Consider the following 21,946-nt stretch of genomic DNA (forward strand, 5'->3'; position numbering starts at 1 on the left):
AGTTGTTATTAAAGGGCTATTCAAGTGTTTGAAGGCAGAGACGATTGATGTGCTCTTGTTTTGAAAGGGAAAACCCCTTTTGTCGGTAATTAACTCCAGCTGTCTTGACGCCTGGTGCAACAACCTGCAATGACTGTCCAATCCAGAGCCCGCCCATCGCTCTCCACGCACTGCACCGTGATTGGTCCACGTGAGACGAGTGACGTCGAAAAACATCTGGCTACTGTTAATTGGTCCAAGTCAAGATAGTGTGCGTAAATTGAATGACGACACTTCCAGGTAAAGTGAGAGCAAACCACATGCCTCCTTAAATGAATTGATTTAGTTCTAGTTCATTTTTAAATGCTTTATGTTGTTCATCTTAATTTTGTCTTTTCATTATAAAGCATGTACTCTTGACCTGTACACTGATATTCTGAAATCAACATATTTTACAGATATTCTATCTAAAGCAGTAAGAAGATGTAAAATGTATTATAGTTCAACTTATGTGCATAAATATGACTCTTCCATGACATTTAAAAGGAATGACTAATCTTATTATCTTTGCAAAGATCAAGAAAGGCCTCTCTCATTGTGACTAATAATGGAGAAACCCATTAAGCTTTTGAAGAAAAATGAATGTCTACCATCAAAAACACAGATAAAAACGCAGCAACAAGAGAAGATAGACCTACATTAAGGTATCACTTGGTATAAGCACAAAAGTGGACCTTCAAGTTCATGGACCAGTGTGCATTTCTCCAAGTGCATCACAGAACAGGTGTTGTTCTGAAGAGCCAGCGCAAGTAACACTCAGCTGAAATACATATCCTGTATGTCATAGTTGACAACTGTTCATGTGATGAGATATGATAATCATATAGTAATGTAATATATGATTTCATCATATGACCCATGAGACCCACAGACAATGCTATATCAAGAAATTCACTTAATAATGATTTTATTCACAATTTGAATCCTCAAGTTAAAGTGGCAGACATCAGATAATTGCATCAATGAGAGACAGTTAACCTATTTGAGTGTTATGTGCAAGATTTATAATTAGTACAAGCAAATGCATCGAAAGAAGAATTCTCAAAAAAGGTGTGATTCAGCAAGGTTTAAGACACAGTATTACATGTTTTTAACTAAAGTACATTTATACAGTCCCCAGTGAGTCATGGCTAGAAACACAATGCAAATACGTACAGCCCAGCTTCTAAAAGCAGGCAGCTGCATTCACTGCGAAATAAAGTGGCACCCCAGCATGAAGCGGCAAAGCATATGGTGGAGAGGCTGTACACAAAGTGCCTGCTCAGGTAGGATTCAAACAGTCATCACAAGCTGAGCTTTTCAGCAATTTCTCTTGGTGTGGACGAGAAGGTCTCTCTGCAGGTTCACTTCCAGGCTCCCGACGGTTTTGCTGCCAGGTGGGTCGGTGACCAGAGTCAGTTTGTTGAACACTCCTCGACCAAAATAGTCAGCCACGACAGAGAAACCATCATTAGAGCTGCGTAACTGAAAACCATAGAGAAGACGCAAGAACTTGCATTAACTCAAACATTCCAAGAGTGTTTAGAGGGTGAACACGCAACTTCTATCGTTTCTTCGAGTCAAAGCTCAAGTATTGTCACCTGTCTGTTGAAGTGGTCATGCAGGTCGCGTTTCTGGTCCTGGGCACGCAGCATGTCCATGACTTTGCGGTTTTCTGGAGTGCATGTTGGGCACTCAGCCTCGCTCTCGGCGTAGCTTTCGAAGCAGTGTTGGTGGAAGGAGTGGCTGCACAGGAAATGAACAGACGGCAGCTCCAGCGGGCTGTTGCACATGTTACACTTGGTCTTCTGGAATATCTTGGCACTGTGTCGAAATACAAAGATTTACAGTCATATTGTCATATTATCGAGGTGATAATCAATTAAATACTTGGGAATGATACATATGTAACCCACCTGGTTTTGAGCTCCTGGATCTCAGAGCGGAGGTGAGCCGTTTCGTCACGGTACTGGTGGATTTTGCGTTCATCGTCCTCTATCTGCTGGCTCTCCCTCTGCAGCTTATTGATGAGGTAGTCCTTGATGACGGAGAGAGTGGCTGTTGAGTTGTGTGCCAGTGTTTGCACCACTACGGCAGAAGAAAAAGCATGGCTGCAATCATGTGCTTCTTTTCAAACAACATCTTACTGACGCTAAGAAATCTCAAAACCCAAAGAGGATCGCACGCAGCATTAAGTAAAACATCCAGCAGCTAACCAAGTAATGGAGGCATCAGGTTGTTTTGGTCTATGTGAAGTAGGACCTCACTGATGTAGGCCTTGCAGTCCTCTTCTTTCCTGGCAAAGTATCCCAATGCCTGCTCCCATAGGCAACCCTCTTGATCCCCATAGCGCTGGCAGGCCTCTACCACTTTCCCATACTCTTCATTCTGCATGTGGTAGTGCATAATCTGCTGGTACCTGCAAAAGAATGCAAATCATGTATATGTATGTATATATATATACAAACACATATATATATACACATACATACACACATCTATATATATATATACATATACACACACACACACATATATATATACATATATATATACATATATATATATACACATATACATATACATCTATACACACACACATATATATATACATATACATACATATATATATACACACACACATACATATATATATACACATATATATACATACATATATATATATACATATATTAGATTAGATATTTATTGCAGGTTATATTTAGTTAGTTTGCAAGGGTTAAAGCTACAGCTCACATAAAATGTCACTACACTTGATTCGTTACGTTAATTTTCTTCTCAGGTTATACTCATTAGTTTTAGTTGCCGAGACGGCTCGGTTGGAGCTGGATGTTCAATGGTGCGATGAAAAGGTTATTTTGGAGTTGTTAGAAGCGAAGGTCTGGCCAGACCCTCGGTCCTCCTGCTCTGCAGCAGAGTCCGTTCAACAGTCCTCAAAACTCAGTACAAAGTCTTTCTAGGGCTGCCGCGTCTTCTCCGTTGTTAAGAGTCGAGCAGTGGGGGGAGGAAAACCTCCGTCCACCCACACACACACACACACACACACACACACACACACACACACACACACACACACACACACACACACACACACACACACACACACACACACACACACACACACACACACACACACACACACACACACACACACACACACACACACACACACACACACACACACACACACACACACACACACACACACACACCTCTCACTTACAGTTTACCCTTCTCATAAAGGTAGAGGACGCCTTCTTTGAAGTTGTGCATCTGGCAGAGGACCAGGGCCTTATCGAACACAGTGCTGTCACTCCTCAACAGGGACACGGCTTCCCCCTGCAGGACTTTTTTCCTCTACCAAACATATGAAGCAGAAAAAAAAGTTTAAATGATTTTTCCCAGGTTAAACTAAATTTCTGCAAAGCCTTCGAATTTCTTGGGATTGGCATAACCACACAGCGATCTGCTACAGCAACCTGTATGTATTATATATACAGTCAGGCCATAAGTATTTGGACTGACACCATTTTTCAAATTTTGCCTCTACACTTTACACGACTCAATGGATTTGAAACTACGCAGGTCAATATGTGATTTAAGTGTAGAATTTCAGCTTTAATTCAATGGATATCACAAAAATATCACAATAACAGTTTAGGAATTACAACCACTTTTACAAAGCCTCCTACATTTTCAGAGGCTCAAAAGTAATTAGACAGCTGTCTGACAAACAGTTTCATGGCCAGATGTGGCCTATTCTGTCACTATTTCATGACAAATGATGCAGACTTTTGGATTCAAAATTTCAGAATTTGCAGTTGGTAGCTGGTCCTTGGAACTCTCAGCATGCGGACCGAAGAGGTGTCAATGCAAGGGAAGGAGGCCATTATTATGTTGAAAAAAAACCGTAAACCTATCAGTCAGATAGCAGAAACATTCGGATTGGCCAAATAAACAGTTTGGTACATTCTTCAAAAGAAGGAATGCACTGGCAAGCTCACCAACAGCAAAAGGCCCAGAAGACCACAGAAGACATCATAAGTGGATGGTTGCAGAATTATTACCTTGGTGAAGAAAAACCCCTTCATAACATCGATTGATGTCAAGAACACTCTGGAGGATGTAGGCGCATCATTGTCAAAATCTACAATCAAGAGACGCCTTCATGAATCTAAATACAGAGGGTGCAAACCACTGGTAACACTGAAGAACAGGAAGGCCCGATTAGACTTTGCCAGAAAACATCTGACAAAGCCTGACCAGTTTTGGAAAAAGATTATTTGGACAGATGAAACCAAGATGAACTTCTACCAGAATGATGGAAGAGAAAAGTGTGGCGAAGGAAAGGAACGGCTCATGATCTGAAACAAACCACATCATCTGTTTAACATGGTGGAGGCAATGCTTTGGATGGGCATGTATGGCTGCCAATGGAACTGGGTCACTGGTGTTCATTGGTGATGTCACAGCTGATAGAAGCTGCAGGATGAGTTCTGAGATGTTTAAGGCTAAACTATCTGCTCAGATTCAGCTTAATGCTACAAAACTGATTGGAGGTAGTTTCAGTGAAGATGGATTATGAGCTAAAACATACTGTTAACACAACCCAAGAGCTTCTCAAGGCAAAGGAATGGAATATTCTTCAATGGCCAAGTCAGTCACCTGATCTCAACCCAAGTGAGCAGGCTTATCACTTACTTAAGATAAAACGAATGGCAGAAAGACTCACAAAAAGGCAGCAGCTGAAGGAGGCTGCAGTGAAAGGTCTGGCAAAGCATCTCAAAGGAGGAAACTCACTGTTTTTGGTGATGTTGATGGTGCCAGACTTCAGGCAATCTTTGCCTGCAAAGGCTTTTCCTCAAAGTATTAAAAATAATGATTATATTCACAATTATGTTAGTTTGTCCAATTACTTTTGAGCCTCTGACGATGTGGGGGGCTGTGTAAAAATGGCTTTAATTCCTAAATGGTTATTGTGATTTCTTTGTTATATGCGTTGATTTAAAGTTTAAAATCTACACTTCAACCACATATTGACTGATTCATTTTAAATCCATTGGAGTCATGTAAAGAGGCAAAATTAGAAAGGTTGTGTCACAGTCCAAATACTTATGGCCCTGACTGTATATATGTAAGGATTAATAGCTAGTTTGCGCGTTATGGACTGACCACAGGGTCTTGTTCGTGCGCCCAGTCTTGTAGCCGGAGCTCCAGCAGTGTGTCATACACTCCCTGGGGACAACGGGAGTCCACCTCCATCATGTGTTCCAGGAAGGCTTTCAGCTCCCGAGGGTTGTTGGCAAAAATTGGGATGAATTCCTCGGAGTTCGCCTTATAACAAAACAAATATGGACAGGCTTAAGAAAATCATGTGAAAATGACAGGAGTTTCTTATTAAACACAAACAAAACCAGAAGCCCTGCAGACTGACCTTGTTGGCCCGACCCCTACCCAGGCTGTCTCTTTCAGCAGCTTCTCCGCTGGGTTGGTAGTTGGTGCATAAACCCTTCAGAAGCAGCGTGGTGCCTTCAGGAACATGGTGCATCAGTGTTTTGCCGTAACGCTTCATGTTGCTCTCAGCTTGTTCAAAAGGCAGACGTCCAATGTAACGCAGCCCTTCCTGATAGTTCTGGGTTTTGGAGGGAATCATAGCGGCTTAATGTATCTGTTAAAGCGATGCTTGTTTTCATTCAGACAGGAGTGAGCGAGATGGAGAGCAGTGAGATACAAATGTTCTGAAAGGATAAAGACTGTACATTTTGCCGTTGAAGCCTTAAATAATGACTATAATGAGCGAGGGACGCTCGCCACCACCTGTTACAATAAACCTATTGCAATCCAAAACAGTTGCCCAGTACACCAGGTTGACTTGAGACTATGTAAAGCATTTTGCTTGATATTTATATGTTCATATATGCAGTTGGCTGAATGAAGATTGAAATTTAGGAAGAGACTTTCATATTAAACTGTATCCATGTTGGTCATTTTAATGGCTGCTCATCTAAATGATGTGATATTTGACAAAGTGTCAATTCATTTTCTCCCAGTTTTCTGAAACAATGTTTCAGCTCTCACTGATGTAATAAAATTGCCTGTTCTAAGACCGTTGTGTAGGCAAACCAAACGTAATGAATGTGTGGTTAAAGGCATTTTATATTCATGTAGAAAGTAGCTTGAACTGCTTAATTTTCCATGTTAGATTTTCTTTTACTGCCATTTACACTGAAGTTAGGATAAGATATCAACAAAGTCAGGCCAGAGCTGCTCACTGGGCCCGAGTGTATCATTGTAAGATCCAGGTTTGTCCAGATGAAATGAAAGATGGTTTGAAGAAGGGATATTAATATTTAACCATTTCACCGTCAATAAGTATTTTGACCAATTAATGCCGACAGTCAAACAGTTTAAAGAAATATTAAAAACTTTAAAAAGGAGCTGTCCTAAACTCAGAGGAGCGGCTCGTTACTTAAAGGAGAATAGCCGGTTCACCTTAAGGGTCAGTCCACCATAAGTGAGCCTGAGCCGGAGTTGTTGCTAACTTCGGGGCTAACCCCCTTCACATTACATAGCAGGTGGCAACAAGACACAGGAGCTGAGCTTGGGTCTCTTCACAGGTCTTACAGCTGACAACCTCACAGTCAAACTTCAGACAGCACTGCACACCTGCTTTGGCTACTGGCAGTTTGTGTTCACACTGACAACAATCACCTGATTAGACTAGACTGAGTTCTAACTCAGAGGAAGGTGTGGGACATTTGTTGGAAATCATAACAGGGAAAAAAGAATATTGGATGGTATTTGCATGTTTCGTCACCTTAAGGTCTTCCAGCTGGATCTTCAGGTACCATTCATGGTGCATGTGTTTCTCAGCCAAGAAGACAGCATGGCTGTGGTAACCGGCCTGCCGAAGAACCTTGATGGCGATCTCAACATCGAAGTGGACCTCACTTTCACTACTCTGTTGAAATACGGAGCAGGAGGACAATGGTGTTATATGGCAGCAATTAGTGACCTGATTGTTAAGACAGTAACCTTTAAACTATGTGTTGTATTGTTACTGCAGCCCATCGGTTCTCTGATGGAAAACACGTAGTAGTTCATCCCTTACTCTTACTGGTCAGTCACCTTAATGAACTCCTCCAGCTTGGAGCTGTCCTTCAGCTTGGTGTAACAGTTCAGCAGCAGCGTGGTGTGGTCTGCGTTGGCCAGTGACTGTCTGTGCAGGGCCTGCAGATATGCGGTCAGGTTGTGGATCCTCTGCGCGTCCAAGAATTTCCTGATGACATATGATGGCTCCAGTTTCCCAATGGTGCTGTGGGAAAAGAGAGTGATGTTTTAAAAGTAGTTTTATCAATGGGGAGAGTGATCAGCAATCCAGTCTCTGACAGCTGGGCGATTTTAGAGCAATAAGTTTAACAGCCAAGTGACATTGTAAATTAATGAAGACCACAGAATCATCATCATGGCTCTCTCTCTGAGAGATGAGGAGTGAGCCTTCCTTCTTACTGGAATTCTCTGAATTGGGCATTCAAGAGAAAAATGGCAGCAGGTAAAGACAAAATGTATTGGCTGAAGTACAAGAGAGTCTTTGGATCATCCTGGAAACAGCAGTTCAGTTGGGTGGCATATTAATTTACTTCAATAAAGATTAAACATGACAATTCATTTTGGTCTTCGTTGTTATTTGATCAGCGCTAAAGATTGACTCTGGGCATGTAAATTTCTGACCCACTTCCTCGAGCAGGCAAGAGAAAATGAACGTTGAACCCTGACGTTGAACATCCAACCTTAAACAACAGTTTCAGCACTGGAAAATGTTTAGTGATGCAATTACCGGATGTACTGCTGGATGGCCCCGTCATGGTCTCCCTTAAGGTAAAGGTGGTCCCCGTACTGTCTGAAGATCTCTGACAGCCCGTCACTGTCCAGGTGCTGGCTCTTAGCCAGGTTTATGGCCATTACAAACAGATTCTTCTTAAACAGCATCTTAAGAGACAAACAAGGAGGAGTCAAGAAGACTGCTCCCTGATCCATTTGATTTATAAAAGGACCGAACTTTTCATTACTGTTCATGCTTGTGCAGTAGGGCCCTCCACTCTGGACTCACCTCCAGCTTGGTCTGTGTGTCTTTCTCCTGAAGAACAGACAGTCTTCCATCTCTGGTGAGGATGTAGAACGAGCCCCACTCTGCCACCACATCTACGACGTCATCAAAGGAGGCACTGTAGGCGATGAACTTGTTGTCCAGGTCATAGATGGTCAGAAGCTGCTTCTCTGATGGAGAGCTGCTACCAAACTCTGTCCTGAGTAGAAGAACAACCCTGTCAAAGGTCTCATTGGAAACAGTGAGACTTTGGGAAGTTGCTCATCAACTGCGCGACTAAAATTTCATCGCCTCACATCTGGCATAACATCACCTCACTGGTGATGCACAGCACGTTTTCAAGACAGTTTTGAATAACAAGCTCTGTTTGACACACTGTTTACATGGAATAGTTTCTTCTTTTATAACAAAGCAAAGTCCATTTTATTTCTTTAGCCCAGTATCAAACATATATATACACACACACTATCTGTACAGCATACAACACCGTCTGTCCTTCCACCCACGATTCAGATTAGAAAAACTCCCCAAATCCTCATTTACGATGATACTTTTACATCAAATTCAGCTGACACAAGACCACAGTACCGGTAAATAGATATTTTTGTGAATGACACTCACTTATTCTAATAGTGTGACCTGTTTGTAACATTCAGAGTGTTATTTACCTTACCTGCCACTATTTCCGCCAGTGAAACACAATGATGTGTTAAAACACTTAACAATTTAGCAGAATAATACCTAAAAAATGAGCCCAGCCACAGTTAATTTTATTTGCATAAAGTGGCACCAATTTCAAATTTAAAAAGTGTTTCTACTGCTGAACTTAGAATAATGGTTGAAGAGAAACTGCAATGTATCCATCATGCAAGAGGAAGGTAATAGTTAACTAGAAAATGCATTTCCTGCTGAAAATGCGTTGGAATGCTGAAAGCTGAAATGAATCTCAAAAACATTGCTGAAAATAGATAGAAATAGATAGAAAAAAAATTGCAAAAAGCTGAATAATTCAAAAAATTGAAAGATTACAAATATGAAGTTATATCACCCCTCTCCTGAAAGAGCTGAACAATCAGTTAACAATTACCGAAAGGCTGCCTGTTCATTATTACGATATACATTTTAAATTATGATTCATGAAGTCAAAACACGACTTATTTTGACTTGTTTAACACCAGTCATTAAACAATTTGCAGTATACATTTTCATCCTTGAACGTTCCCAGCTAACACAACATTAGCCTGTTTCATAATTGTGTGTATTTGGTCAGATTATATAAATTGGCAGGATGATAAGAATCAAAAGGCTATAGCTAGACTAACAGCAGATATCTGCAATAATGTCAGAATCATGTGATCACCATGTTAAATTACCCAAACAATTAAAACATAATTTTCAAAAACCACTGACGGATAGCAGACTTCAATAACTTCATAAGCCAAAAACCATGCCATCAAGCAGCTTGTCCCAGCCGTGTGCGTCACTTTGTAGTGTCCCCTGGAAACAGGCCTCGTACTGTTGTGTGCTCTTTGCAGTGTGTTTCTCTATTTGGTTGTTTTCTAATTTGCAGATTTCTTTTTAAAAAGCTACACATGTGTTGTCAAATTGGTGAAGATGAACGATTACCTGTACACCTTCATCCAATGCATTCAGTGTTGTCCTTACTTGTTGGGCGCCTTGGCATCCCTAATGAGTAAAAACAGATATCCGCGGTGCCAGTGCGCCAACAGCTTGTGTCCATCAAAGGCGAAGCAGGGCCCTCGTTCATCGGGCTGGTACAGGTACACGCATTCCTCACCGGCCACAATGAACTGGGAGTCCTGGGAGGGATCTGCCAGGGAGGAGCAGCGCAGCGCACAGCCGTGTGTGTCCAGCTCTACTTTAGCGTACTCCTTGATAGACAGGGTGTAGCACTGGGCAGGAAGAGGACAGGAGGTCAGACTGCATCTAGCGAAGAGTCACAGAAAAAGTTATATGTTCTGGGAGTGATCAGACTTACATGGACTGTCTCCAGAGTAGCAACAAACAGATGGGTGACCTTTGCCACCTGGCGGAAAGCGAGGCCTGTGACTGGGCTGGTTCCCTCATGAAGAGTCAGAGTTTTACTGTGACGATCTCTGGTGATGTCACCTTTAGTTAAAACCACGCTGCCGTCTGTGAAGCCTGTCAAGCAACACAACAACCACTATAAATTGGGAGGTCAAGCTGTCGAATGGCAGAAAGCAGGCCATTTCTTTGTGTCTTACCAATAGCCATGAAGTTGAGGTTTTCATGTACACTGAGGCAAGACACTTCTGTCGGTTTGTTGCCGGGAATTGCGGGGAAAATCCTAGTGCACAGAGGATTTCCACTGTCTCTCTTTTCAAGGTTCCAGACCTTTACCTGAAAAACAAGTACAGATTCAGTTTAGTGGTGGTCCGTTCAAGTCGTTGCCAAAATCGCTCTGTGTTTTAGGGTTCTGTGAAGAAGCGCTCACTTACTAGAGGGTTTATTCCTTGTTCATCCTGCCCCACTGACACAAGGATGCTGTGCTGCTTCAGCTGGCAGAGATGCGTTACCCGCAACTTGTAGGCCTGAAAAGATGTCAACTGCAGGGAGCGGGTCAAAAGCCAGATCTTGCCATCCATATGTAACATTGTAGTAGTTAAGAACAATTATGTATAGTTGTAGAACTCGATGACATGTATGCAATGAACGGCAGTTCATGATACTTCAGTTAAAACTTTCAATTCTTACCCGGCTAACCAATTATATAATAAAGTATTTCTGGAAGTAATATTTTGTATCTAAAAATACAAAAGCTGTGCATGCATGGCATGATGCAAGAGACCGAATATATCCTTTGCATCAGCATGCAAAGTACTATTTTGTCCAAACACTTAATTATGTTGGATTTATGTTTCAGTCATGATAGCGCAGCGCCACACTGAAAAAAACTGGCCTAGTTACCAGTAAAGCGCTGCAGATATATCAATACTAATGCAAGTCATGAAGCGTGTGCCTGTTCAGTGTGTAGAATATGGACAGACATGGAGAGTAGCTTCCAAACACTCATGTTAAGTAACGTGTTGTGCGCGCGCGCGCGCACACACATGCACGCACGCACACACACACACACACACAGCACGGAACATATTTTTTTGATTTGATTTATTTGTATAAAACAACATAGCCTGGCAGCACCGCGCAGTCCTCAGCCGACTGCTTCGTTACTGTTCAGGCTAACTTATTCATTCCAAAAACAGGTCCCAGCTTACCTCTGTTGGTTTGCTTTCACATTTGCTGCGTCGTGACTAGCATCAGCTGCCCTGTAACCTAGACTAGCATTAGCTGAGCTAGCTAAGCAGTGCTGTTGAAGGATATCTCCCAGAACAACATGACCGCGGCCGGAGTCACAAGCCGATATTCCGTGTGGAAGAACAAAGTTTTTCCCATTATCCACAGGGTCCTTCACCGTGTCTTTGTCAAAGAAGACGAATTTTCTCCACTGTAAGAACGCTGCCATTTTGTTAGCGTTAGCAAAATAGCTTTAACAGGGCGTTGTCATGTGACACTAAAGTCACGTGGGCTACCCGGTCACTGCTGCATTTTGTTCATTTTTATGATTTATGATTTTTATGATTTTAATAATCTGTACCCACAGACCTCAGTCCACACTTATTGTTCTTGAGCGTAATACAGGCGCTTTGGGGGGGGGGGGGGGGATTTCTGTTTTTGTTGCATCTCATTCTTTTTAAAGGTCAGATCAGAGCAAGATAGACAAATATCCTTATGACAATGCAATATTACTCTCATAATGATGAGTAACTGTCCATAACAACATAGTATAGTAGTTATTATAGGGCAGGGGTGGACAGATGTTTTTTTATTGTTGGCCTTTTACAGAAAAAAATAAGGAATCACGAGCCAAGCAATCAGAAAGAAATCAGTTTCTACCTAAACCCACTGTGCCATAGAAAATACATGTTCTATCAAATGAACTATGCAAGACTACTAAACAGTAGTCTGTAAACAGATTACAGTAGTTTATTGGTGTGGCCATATATTACAAAAAGTATTTCTGTATTTGACTCCTTTGAATTTAGTTTGAATGAATTCAATGCTTTTAAACGCAAAGTGCCCACTTTGTGATGTATACATCTGTAAATATGTCAAATTGAATCAGGCAGATTGCCAAATATTGGTCCCTGATCATGGCCTAAGCACCCACAGGTTGGTAATCTTATACAAATATTTAATTTGTAAAAATGCCCTTTACATCCTGACCACAATCAATGAATCCAGTGCTCTGACAAAAAAAATCAGGTATCTCTAGCTGTTACAGGACTGTAATAAGCCCATCCAATCATTTCATACCTTCATTTCTACCTTCATGTATTCTGCCCATGAAATCTTTCAATCTTTCACAAGCTGCTAGCTTAACAGCTATACCAACAATAATAAAAGCCATGTTGATTGTTTACATTCATTATGATCATTTTGGGGGAGTGTTTTGGAGAGTTGAGGACTTGGAGACTTTCTCACTAGATTTAGGGACTTTTGGAGATAGTGCTGCTACTTTCATAAGAAAGGAGTTGGCAACACTGAGCTGGGTTTTTAGGTTGAATCATGTTTTTAAATGTAACATCTCTTGCTAAACCAACCCTAGCTTTAAAAGATTATGATTCAAATGTAAATGGAAGATATGAATTTGCCTAATATTATCAAGTAACGCACCGTACAGGCAGAAATAGTAAAATATTGATTTCTGTGCCAAGCGGTTTGAGACAGAGATAATTTCACTGAATTTAGTTGACATCTAGTATTAAAACTAGTATGTGCAATGTACACACAATGTAATTTATTAGAAATATGCTCAAGCCATATTTAAGTGTGTAAGTAAATTATTCTTTTTAATTCCCGAGGGGCCATTTTATAACAGGCAGCGGGCCGCAGTTGGCCCACGGGCCGTGGTTTGGCCATCCCAGTTATGTGCTATAGTGTGGTGATGTATTGAAGTTGTGAGTTTAGGTTATTGCAACATTTTATTGAAATGTAATACATGTAAATAGGAAATGTAAATAAATACAAAGCAACTTCTGACTGTTCTATTATATAACATTATGCAGTATAAATGTAAGAATATTAAATCAACAGTTTTTTAAACCAACGTTACAGTCAGTGTGAATCTGTTGTTGTGGGCTCAACTTCCACACAGCATAAGTCCTGTGAGGAAGTAGTGAGCCATGGCCAGTCCAGGCAGGGGAGAGTAACTAGGAGTTCAACAAAGCAGCATGAACAACACATATTTTGACACAGATGCAATAGATGTTATTTTAATAGGTGTTCAAGAAGTAATAGTTGCGTCAGCAGAAAGTGTAAAAGGAATAATAGTTGCATCAGCAAACAGTGTTATGACATAGGAGTTGTGGGAGAGGAGGTAAGGTAGCTGAGGGATCCCTCACTAAGCAGGGGTTCCAGTAAGGCAAGGCTGCATTTAACCACTGGGCAGTAACAATCATGATGATCACCAGTAGCATAAATTAGATTAAGCACAGGTTGTACAAACTATCAGAGGAAAGAGACTTTAAAGATCTGGCATAACTTCGTCACAAAAAAAGAAACAAAAGGAAGCCATGATCTACATTCTAGGGTAGGTTATTATATACACCTTCATGTATAAATGGATGCATATTCAGTTGTATATTTTATTGTTTCTTTATTCAACTAAACCTATAAAAAGGAACAGTAATAAATAAGTTAAAACTCAAGCATTCAATTGTCCTATCTGATTGCAGGAGCGTCTTCGTTTTATAAACTGTCCTAATCAGACTTTCACTTCTACTGCAAAGGAAAAAAAGAAAGAAGTAGCAAACCAGGGAGAATGTTTGTCCCACCACTCAAAATGCAAGAATCTCTCAGTTATCAGTCTCATGGATGCTCACACAGTACAGGAAGTCCTTTGGACTTAAAACCTCCACACGTTTCCATTGAGTTTGCAGCACAGCAGCTATCCTGTCATGAGAACTGTCGGTTGTAACGAACTATGCACCTAAGGAACAGTATACCATCATAGCATACATACAGTACAATCAAGACTGAATTAGAAAAATACAGGTACAAAATGATTACATTCAAGAAGACAGTACTAGCACAAAAGGGTATTATAGTCATTTAGGTAACTAATATAGGAATTTCACTTGATAGAAGCATTTTCTAGATAGAAAAAGTGACGGGATGGGAGATGATATATTATGGCTGTTATTTGTTATTGACTGGATTCTCGCATATATAATAGTTAAAATGCATAATTTTCATAGAGTGGGTAAAAATTATATCTTTTCTTCAAAGTCCATGATCATTTTGGTTTGGGACATAAAGGTACAAATACTGTATATTAAAAGAGGCATTGAGTGGTGCCTTTTTGTTGCACTTCATTCCAACTCTGAGCTCAAACACCAAGGAAATCCCACTGGATACACAGGATGAATTGTGCTGATATTGTTACCTGAAGATTTACACACCTAGGAAATGCAGTGCAACTGTTATGCCAGCATTCTTTCTTGTTCTTTAAAAAACAACAAAAAAAACAACAGGATTTCCATTTGAATATAACTTTCACTTTTCTTTGGCAAATGTCATTAAACTCACCTGCTATGAGCAAATATATCTATATCTTGGGGGAAGACAAATTATTTGTCTTTGCAAAGAATTACACTGATGTCCACCAGTGGAAGAACTATACATTTTACTGCTTGGATGATATCATCCTTAATGTAACTTTTTCTCGTATCTGAAAAAATAGATATACCATTTATTATTAGGATTATCGTAAAGCATAATGTGCTTCCCTTAAGCTTACCTGGGAAACATTTGTAGTTAGTTTGTGAGATAATAAGGACAAATTTGGAGAGGAATTATAGATTTTTTGCATGTACTGTACTATTTGCACACAATGGCCTATCAGCAAAACATTATTACCATGTAACAATGCCTTGATATAGGAAAAATGTTCTATTTCAAGACGCACGAGTTCTCTAAGACCCATTCATTTCTTATCCGTCTGTCCTGTCGTTAAGTGTCCAGAAACACTCTGAACACGTCTCAACACACAGAAACGGTGATACAGTCTCAGTCAAATACACACCTCCAGAGGTGAGGAGACAAGCCCACTGTCTAGAGACGTGCATTTTATCTCAGTGACTGTTTGCTTAGCAGGTAAGCGTAGATGCATTCATCGTCTGTGAGCTTGATCTTTTTTGACAACATTCTTAATCCAGTAAACTTGACCTCAGGAAAAAGCGTAAAAAGAGCATTATAAACACAGACACATTAACAGAAGAATGATTAAATAGAAAACAAAGAGCAATAAAAAGTTAGAAATGTGAATCTAAAATGTGACAAATTAAGTATTGGTCTACACAGAGGAACAAAAGGCTGCTAGGGAAGGAGGCGAGGGGTATCAGCTGTGTTACCCTTCATGCTCGTGGCAGCTCTTCCAGCTTCTTGGGAAGATGACTAAAGACGAAGCTTAACTGCTTCCTTCCTTATTTTCCTCCTAAAGCTGGGTCACTGTAAACAAACGTGTGGCCACGACAGAGGCATGGAAATGGAATGATTCTGACCAAACATTAACAAAACAAAGCCAAAAATAAAGAACACAGAGTTGCATCTAAACAATATAAATACTTCTAAACAATGAAAACATTGATTACACGTGACCTCTGAGTAGACCATTACTTGGCAATAAAATCTCAAAAGGCCAAAAAAGGGGAATTTGTTATCAAATGCCTTGTCTCCATTAGCTCTGTGAGCAACCATAGCATAGCCATCTGATTTCAACACATTCAATCAATATTGTTTGCGCACAAATCATTTTATTTTTTCTGTATTTTGTTACACAAATGTAACACAAATATTCCTCTTCGATGAACAAACTTGTGATCATTTTCTGTTGTAGCCTGAGGCTTCTTTAGCCAGGTCCTGAGGACGTGACGACACTATGGTGTAGGAACACTGTGACTGGTGGAGACAAGGCATCTATTACCCTTCCAAGAGCAACTCAAACTTCAGCTACAAATTAGTGCAGTGTTTATATCATTAAAAAACACCTATTCCATGAAATAAGTTGCACACAAGGAATTAACCTTTCTAATTGCTACGCAAACTGCAATAAGATCAAGTATTGACAAAACTGCATTTCACAATTTAAAATGTTTACACTGGCTTTAGGACTGTGATGGCGTCGAGCAAGAAACTAGTTCTAGGTCTGGGTGGGTGTGGGGGTCTGGGTGGGAGGGTTAAGGCTATATTTGAATCACTTTCACACAATCTCCCCATCACAAAGAGGTTCCGACGCTGACCTACCGTCTCATAAGTCTGACAGGGACACCTACCTCTAAAGGATAAGCAGCACGACTAACACCCTCAGCTCTAGCCACCTCTAGCTCAGATGCTAAGTATGCACAGGTTTACTCTTACACATCCAGTCTAACATGATTATTTGAAGCTACCACATACCATTTTACAGTAGCATAACTTACATATCAAATACTCAACCACGAATTCTTGGTAGATCAGTGTACCACAGGGACACACTCAGCAAGTGGCTGTTAATGGAAGTCTGTCCATCATGATCATTTACCCTGGTTAAAGTAATTTTGGGTCAAAGCTGGAGGAATGCAAGGGATCAGAACTATTCTACCCGAGGTGGAGGGAGCTCTTCATTAGGCGTGTGTGTGAGGTAAAAAGGTGACAGAAAGCTGTGTTTGTCTGGAAAACCAATGCAGTGTTGGGTTTTTTGCCGGGCCTAAAATGCTATTATTTATTAAATCGCAAGACTTGACCTTGAAAATGGCCTCTACTTGACAAAACGGTGTAAAATAAACCCAGGACAACCATCTCTACAAGGGAAGCCATGCACTGGGGGACAGCGTGGTTCTTCCACAGGCCCAAAGGGAGCATCTAAGGGGGGTGAGAGGAGCTCAGAAAGGCATCCTCACTCAAACCAAAGGAAGGCTTTCTGGGGAAACACTGAGATAGCGAGGAACACCATGAACCCTGGCTCAAGCAAATTCACCACAAGGGGAAGGTGGAGTCTGTCCAAAGCTTCCTGATCGGGTCTCCCTTCAGTGTAGGTAGTAAAGCTCCACTGCCAATGTCCATGTTGGGGCTTCTCATAACAGCAGCAGAGTTTCACTGATCAGCACAGGAGATGAGGACTGGAGTCTGGGCCAGCTCCTTCTTCTGATTCTCAACCAAGCCTCTCTGGCCTCTGAAACACCATGTTTAAGAAGATGAAGAGTTTGTTCACACTTTTTCAAATAGCCAGTGTTTTTTTTTATCAAACCATGAAGGGAATCTGCACAAAGCTACTTTTTTGCTCTTTTTCAAGATGAGAAAGGTACTACTTTATGTGAGAATTACATGCTGAGGACTGACACAACGGGCCTCATCAAACAGTTTTTGAGTATTCTTAGGTTAAACCTCGTTTACTTTTCTCTATGAGGTTTGTTTGAGTGTTCCAAGTCAGATTCAGCAAACCCTCTTACCTGCATAAACTTGTTGTAAATCGCTTGTGTCAACCTGTTTGGAGGCACTCGATTATGCTTATGATCAAATCTCACACATTTCCATTTAATGCTATCTGTTCAGGGTTTAGGGCTTTACGTTGTCGGGCATCAGCAATAGAACAAGTAACATTCTGTATTAAGCAGTGTAATTAGTCCCATTAGGGGACCTGAACAACCCTACAGCTGTCCATCAAACAGCTGCACTACGACAGAAACATGAAGTGAGACATCACAAAATCTCTTGCTGAGGCAAAGCGGAGCATGACTGACTGGTCAAGTCAATGGGACTGTCAGAGGCCATTATATTACAGGTGATGATGTACTGTGATGTACTGTGAGCATTCCGAACAGAATTAAAGGAATTGTTTCATTTATATTCATTCAGATTGAGGCGTTATCATTCTTAAAGCAAAGATAAACAGTGTCTGCACATGACAGTAGGAAAAACATAGTGATTGTGCCAACTACTCTCAAATCAGATGTATGAGCGTCGTGGCTCCTGCACGAGGCCTCATGTAAAGACATGAGGCCTCGTGACATGACAAAGGGAGCTGATAGCTTCGGGTGACAACAAGCAGAAGTCTAGTCTAGATAGTTGCATTTAAGTTTGCTAGCAGTGACATCTGGGTAGACCTTTTGTTAGTTTGTTTGAATGTAATTGGTAGATATGTTAAACAGACAGAATGATTAAAAACAAACAATCCAATTGAATATTAAACTACCAAAAGAATGACACATTGACTTAAAGGGATAGTTCTGTGCCTTTAGAAGCAGGGTTGTGTGAGGTACTTCTCCATAGTCAGTGTATGACCTATAGATAGGGAGCAAAGCAAAGTACTGCTGTGTACGTATTTCAGCTATACAGTTACACTATATTTAGAATATTTATCTTTATCTTTTCGGGAACTGAACTGAAAGTAAAACTTATCCATGCTCTGTTCAAAAGGCACCAAACAGTGCAGACACGTTTCACTTTCAGTTCATTTATCTTTTGTAAAAATATTGTAAACATAGCATACACTTAAACTGGTTTGGATTTCTTTGTTGTCTGAAAGGTTGTGTTGCTGTCCCGGTCCACAGCAGTACATTGCATTATTTCCTGAAGCTGGGCTGTGTCTCTACCTGTGAACGTTTTCCATGGCTGCTACCTCAGCGAGGGCTGCCAGGCTAAAGAAAGCAGGTAGCTCTTGTGGTGCGGTGCTCCTCTCTGCCACCTCCTCTTCCTCCTCTGCTCTGGGATTGCTGTAGCACCCTTTTTCATTGCATAAACTCTGTTGGGGTAATGGCTTCTTATCCTCTTCCTGGTTCAGGTCCCTAGTTTTGTCCTCTGTGACAACAAACAAACAAACAAACAAAAAACATATACAATTTCAGGAACACCATACCGTATCAGAAATATTGACTGAAATTCCATGAATCCATGTGTTAATGGTTGGTTATTTATTAATTTACATATATTTTCAGTTGTCTAGACACAATTCTAAGGCCTTGTGGACATGTAGCTTTATTTTCAAGAGGTCTGAAGGACTCCCTCTCTGGCTGCTGGACACAGTTGGTCTCTAGCTACAATAGAAAGCTCTCAGTTCCACTTTCCTTAACAAAGGAATGTTCTAAAAGTACAGCTCATAAAAGTGAACTAAAATAATAATAATAGCATACATTCGATGATAGATTTTATGTTCTGGTCAAAATGTTCCATTTAAATCACCAACATGTACCACTTCAACATACAGTGATACATTCTGGTTCAAACTTTACAGATCTTTCTAATCCCACTCTTACTGATCAATCGATCGATCATCACTCACCCTCGACTGGAGACACACTGCCGTCAGCTGTGCGCACCAAGTGTGTGATCTTGGTCTTCCTGGCCTTCCTCTTCTGGCTACCAACTAGCATCTCCATACTGGCGCTGCCCTGGACATCTGGGCACATTATGGCAACGGGGGCACATGATTTGGCTTTTGAATGTGAATCCAGCGTGGTGGAGTCACTCTGTACCACTGCTGTGGAAAAACAATTCAGAGGTAGAAATGAAAACCCGATGAGTTTCAGTCCTCTTAACAAGAAGGTACGTCACAGATACAACACTTCTTTCATTTCGCATCATTGTGATTTCACCAGATCTAAGTGTGTTGTTGGCAAACAGGCCTAAACACCTAATTTCAATAAATATTTCTTATGATTATATTCATTTCTTTATAAAATAAATAGTGCAATCTGAAACATATGAGTGTAGTTCATAAATTATAGATTTGTACAGCCTTGTTAATGTAAATAATAGCTTTTTTGTGCTTTGAATGTACATTCTGTAATTCAAGTGTTTTTTTCGCCAAAAGGAATTTTAAAGCAATAAACTAGACATACAGACTGCTGCATATAAAATGTGGTAGAGGCATCTGGTAAATACCCTGCTTCATAATGCACAAACATCAACGTTCTAGTTCACCTTTGTCCACTGCACCTGGTCTCTCCTTTTTGTGTTTGTGCTTCCTAACAATCTTGTGGAATGAAGTCTTTTTCTGAGATGGAGATGGCCCTACTATAGCAAAGAAACAAAGAAAAAAGGAGCATGGAAATGCTATGTTCTGGAGTCTTTAACCAAGAGAAAACATGACTCTACCAACAGGAGATGGGTGAGATTAGAGGATATTAAAGAACAGGCACTGTTTTATTAGGCAGAGATATCTTTCATTTCTTTCTTACCCTTCCCGGCTTTAGAGACTTCCTCTTGGACGATGGAGCTGTCAGGCTTCTTCTTCTTTGTGACAGCGGTCCCCTTCTTATCAAATGTCATTGGGCTGTACTGTGGTAGGCTGTTAAACTTCCTTTCAAACTCCTCCTCCAGTTTCCCTAGGCTGACATGTGAAGTGCAGAGTTTATATCTTTGAGCATATAACCAAACCGTAAAACAACACAGAGGTGAAAGCATCATATAATACATTTCCCTCCAGAGATTAGTAAAGTATCTTAAACAGTGAGAGCATCAGAACTACCTTCCTCACACCCAGGAATATTACAGAATGTATGAGTTTCCAGTTTCATTTTCATTATCAAGAATTTTCAATTCCATTTCAATTCTATATCCTGTTAACACTCCGACAGCCCTGTACATCTGTGTCATGTACACAACTGCTATTTATAGGTAGATACTGGTGCGACATGTCTTTGGAAAGCTAGGATTCTTGTGATTCGATTAATGCAAACCATTTCAAGATACAATCACAACAGCAGGTACAATCAACGCCTCTGTCAGACCACCAACCCACAAACAAACATTTACAATATCGAGGCAACTCACCGATGAAGCTTCATAACAATATTTACAAATATTTAGTCGAAAACACATTATTACATCCATAAATACCCACGGACTGCTGTTGCATCATTTCAAATTAGCCGGCATATATGCCTAACTATCTATGTATATTCGAACGTAACTTCAGTTTCCATGTAAACTGTACATCCCAACTCTCTTAATTGTCGTTTCCTTGCTCCTCGATCCTTGCTCGAACCGGAAGTTGTTCTGCGCCGCCATATTGACGGCCGACACGCCCCCTCATTGTTCATCAAGTCATGTGATTGGACGCTGCAGCCGATCGGCTTGATGAGATTTTGTTCAACATGTAAACAGTGAAGACGGATCACAGATTAAACTCAAGCTTTATATTTGATTCGTTTTATGATTCAACATCTGGTTTAAATAAATGTTCATTGTAGTCTGAACAACAAAAGGATCACAAACAACTTTCTTCATTTATTAGAAAGATTTGTGTTTTCATAATCTGATGTTTACCTCGATAACGTGTATTATGGATACAATTAAAGTCAGAGAGAGCTGGAGAGACCCCTTTCTCTCGCTCTATATCTATATATATCTATATATATATATATATATAGATATATATGTGCATATGTTGGGGTCTGACCATATGGCTTCTACATGTGCTGTGGGACAAAGGATCAGGCCCTCCCTTTTGCAAGCAAAGGTTTCATCCTGATTGTGGTTTGATGAGCACCAAACCTCCTCTGAAGGAATTTCACATTAGGGTGTGAATTTCCTCCCCCCCAAAAAACTATGGGTCCCTGAAGTCACCTGAATGCACCGCTGCAATCTCATTGGCCGAGAGCCAAGACACCCCTGGACCCCTGTGGTTCAGCCACTGTTCTACAAAACTGCCTGCAGTCCCATCTCAATGCTTTTTTCCACCGATCCCTCTGGGATCGCAGGAGGCACATCAACGTTGTT

The 21,946-nt window shown here is 40.7% G+C and overlaps 2 protein-coding genes across 6 annotated transcripts in view; both read right to left on the reverse strand.

Moving 5' to 3' along the window:
• Positions 1 to 935: 935 nt before the first annotated feature.
• vps11 (VPS11 core subunit of CORVET and HOPS complexes) lies at positions 936 to 11,655 on the reverse strand. The gene is made up of 16 exons (XM_079283072.1): positions 11,506 to 11,655; positions 10,627 to 10,771; positions 10,393 to 10,528; positions 10,146 to 10,309; positions 9,812 to 10,059; positions 8,150 to 8,345; positions 7,877 to 8,028; positions 7,168 to 7,354; positions 6,857 to 7,000; positions 5,474 to 5,671; positions 5,212 to 5,373; positions 3,263 to 3,396; positions 2,235 to 2,437; positions 1,935 to 2,106; positions 1,620 to 1,842; positions 936 to 1,503 (listed from the first exon to the last, which is right to left on the reverse strand). Exons 1-16 carry the CDS (start codon positions 11,649 to 11,651, stop codon positions 1,339 to 1,341), a joined length of 2,775 nt encoding a protein of 924 aa, XP_079139198.1. The 5' UTR covers positions 11,652 to 11,655; the 3' UTR covers positions 936 to 1,338.
• A 1,811-nt stretch (positions 11,656 to 13,466) lies between these two features.
• bbx (BBX high mobility group box domain containing) overlaps positions 13,467 to 21,946 on the reverse strand; it is a 24,060-nt gene continuing 15,580 nt past the window's right edge. The window contains exons 12-16 of one of the 5 annotated variants that reach the window (XM_079283673.1): positions 20,404 to 20,555; positions 20,147 to 20,236; positions 19,506 to 19,700; positions 18,820 to 19,024; positions 13,467 to 17,399 (exon numbers count right to left, since the gene is read on the reverse strand). In XM_079283673.1, coding sequence (XP_079139799.1) covers positions 17,321 to 17,399; positions 18,820 to 19,024; positions 19,506 to 19,700; positions 20,147 to 20,236; positions 20,404 to 20,555 — 721 coding nt within the window. In that variant the 3' untranslated portion in view covers positions 13,467 to 17,320. Of the gene's footprint in view, positions 17,400 to 18,819; positions 19,025 to 19,505; positions 19,704 to 20,146; positions 20,240 to 20,403; positions 20,556 to 21,946 lie in introns of all 5 variants that reach the window. The other 4 variants (XM_079283671.1, XM_079283672.1, XM_079283670.1 and 1 more) reach the window with 4 other exon arrangements.

The sequence above is a fragment of the Melanostigma gelatinosum genome (genome assembly GCF_949748355.1).
Source record: "Melanostigma gelatinosum genome assembly, chromosome: 14".
NCBI lineage: Eukaryota > Metazoa > Chordata > Actinopteri > Perciformes > Zoarcidae > Melanostigma > Melanostigma gelatinosum.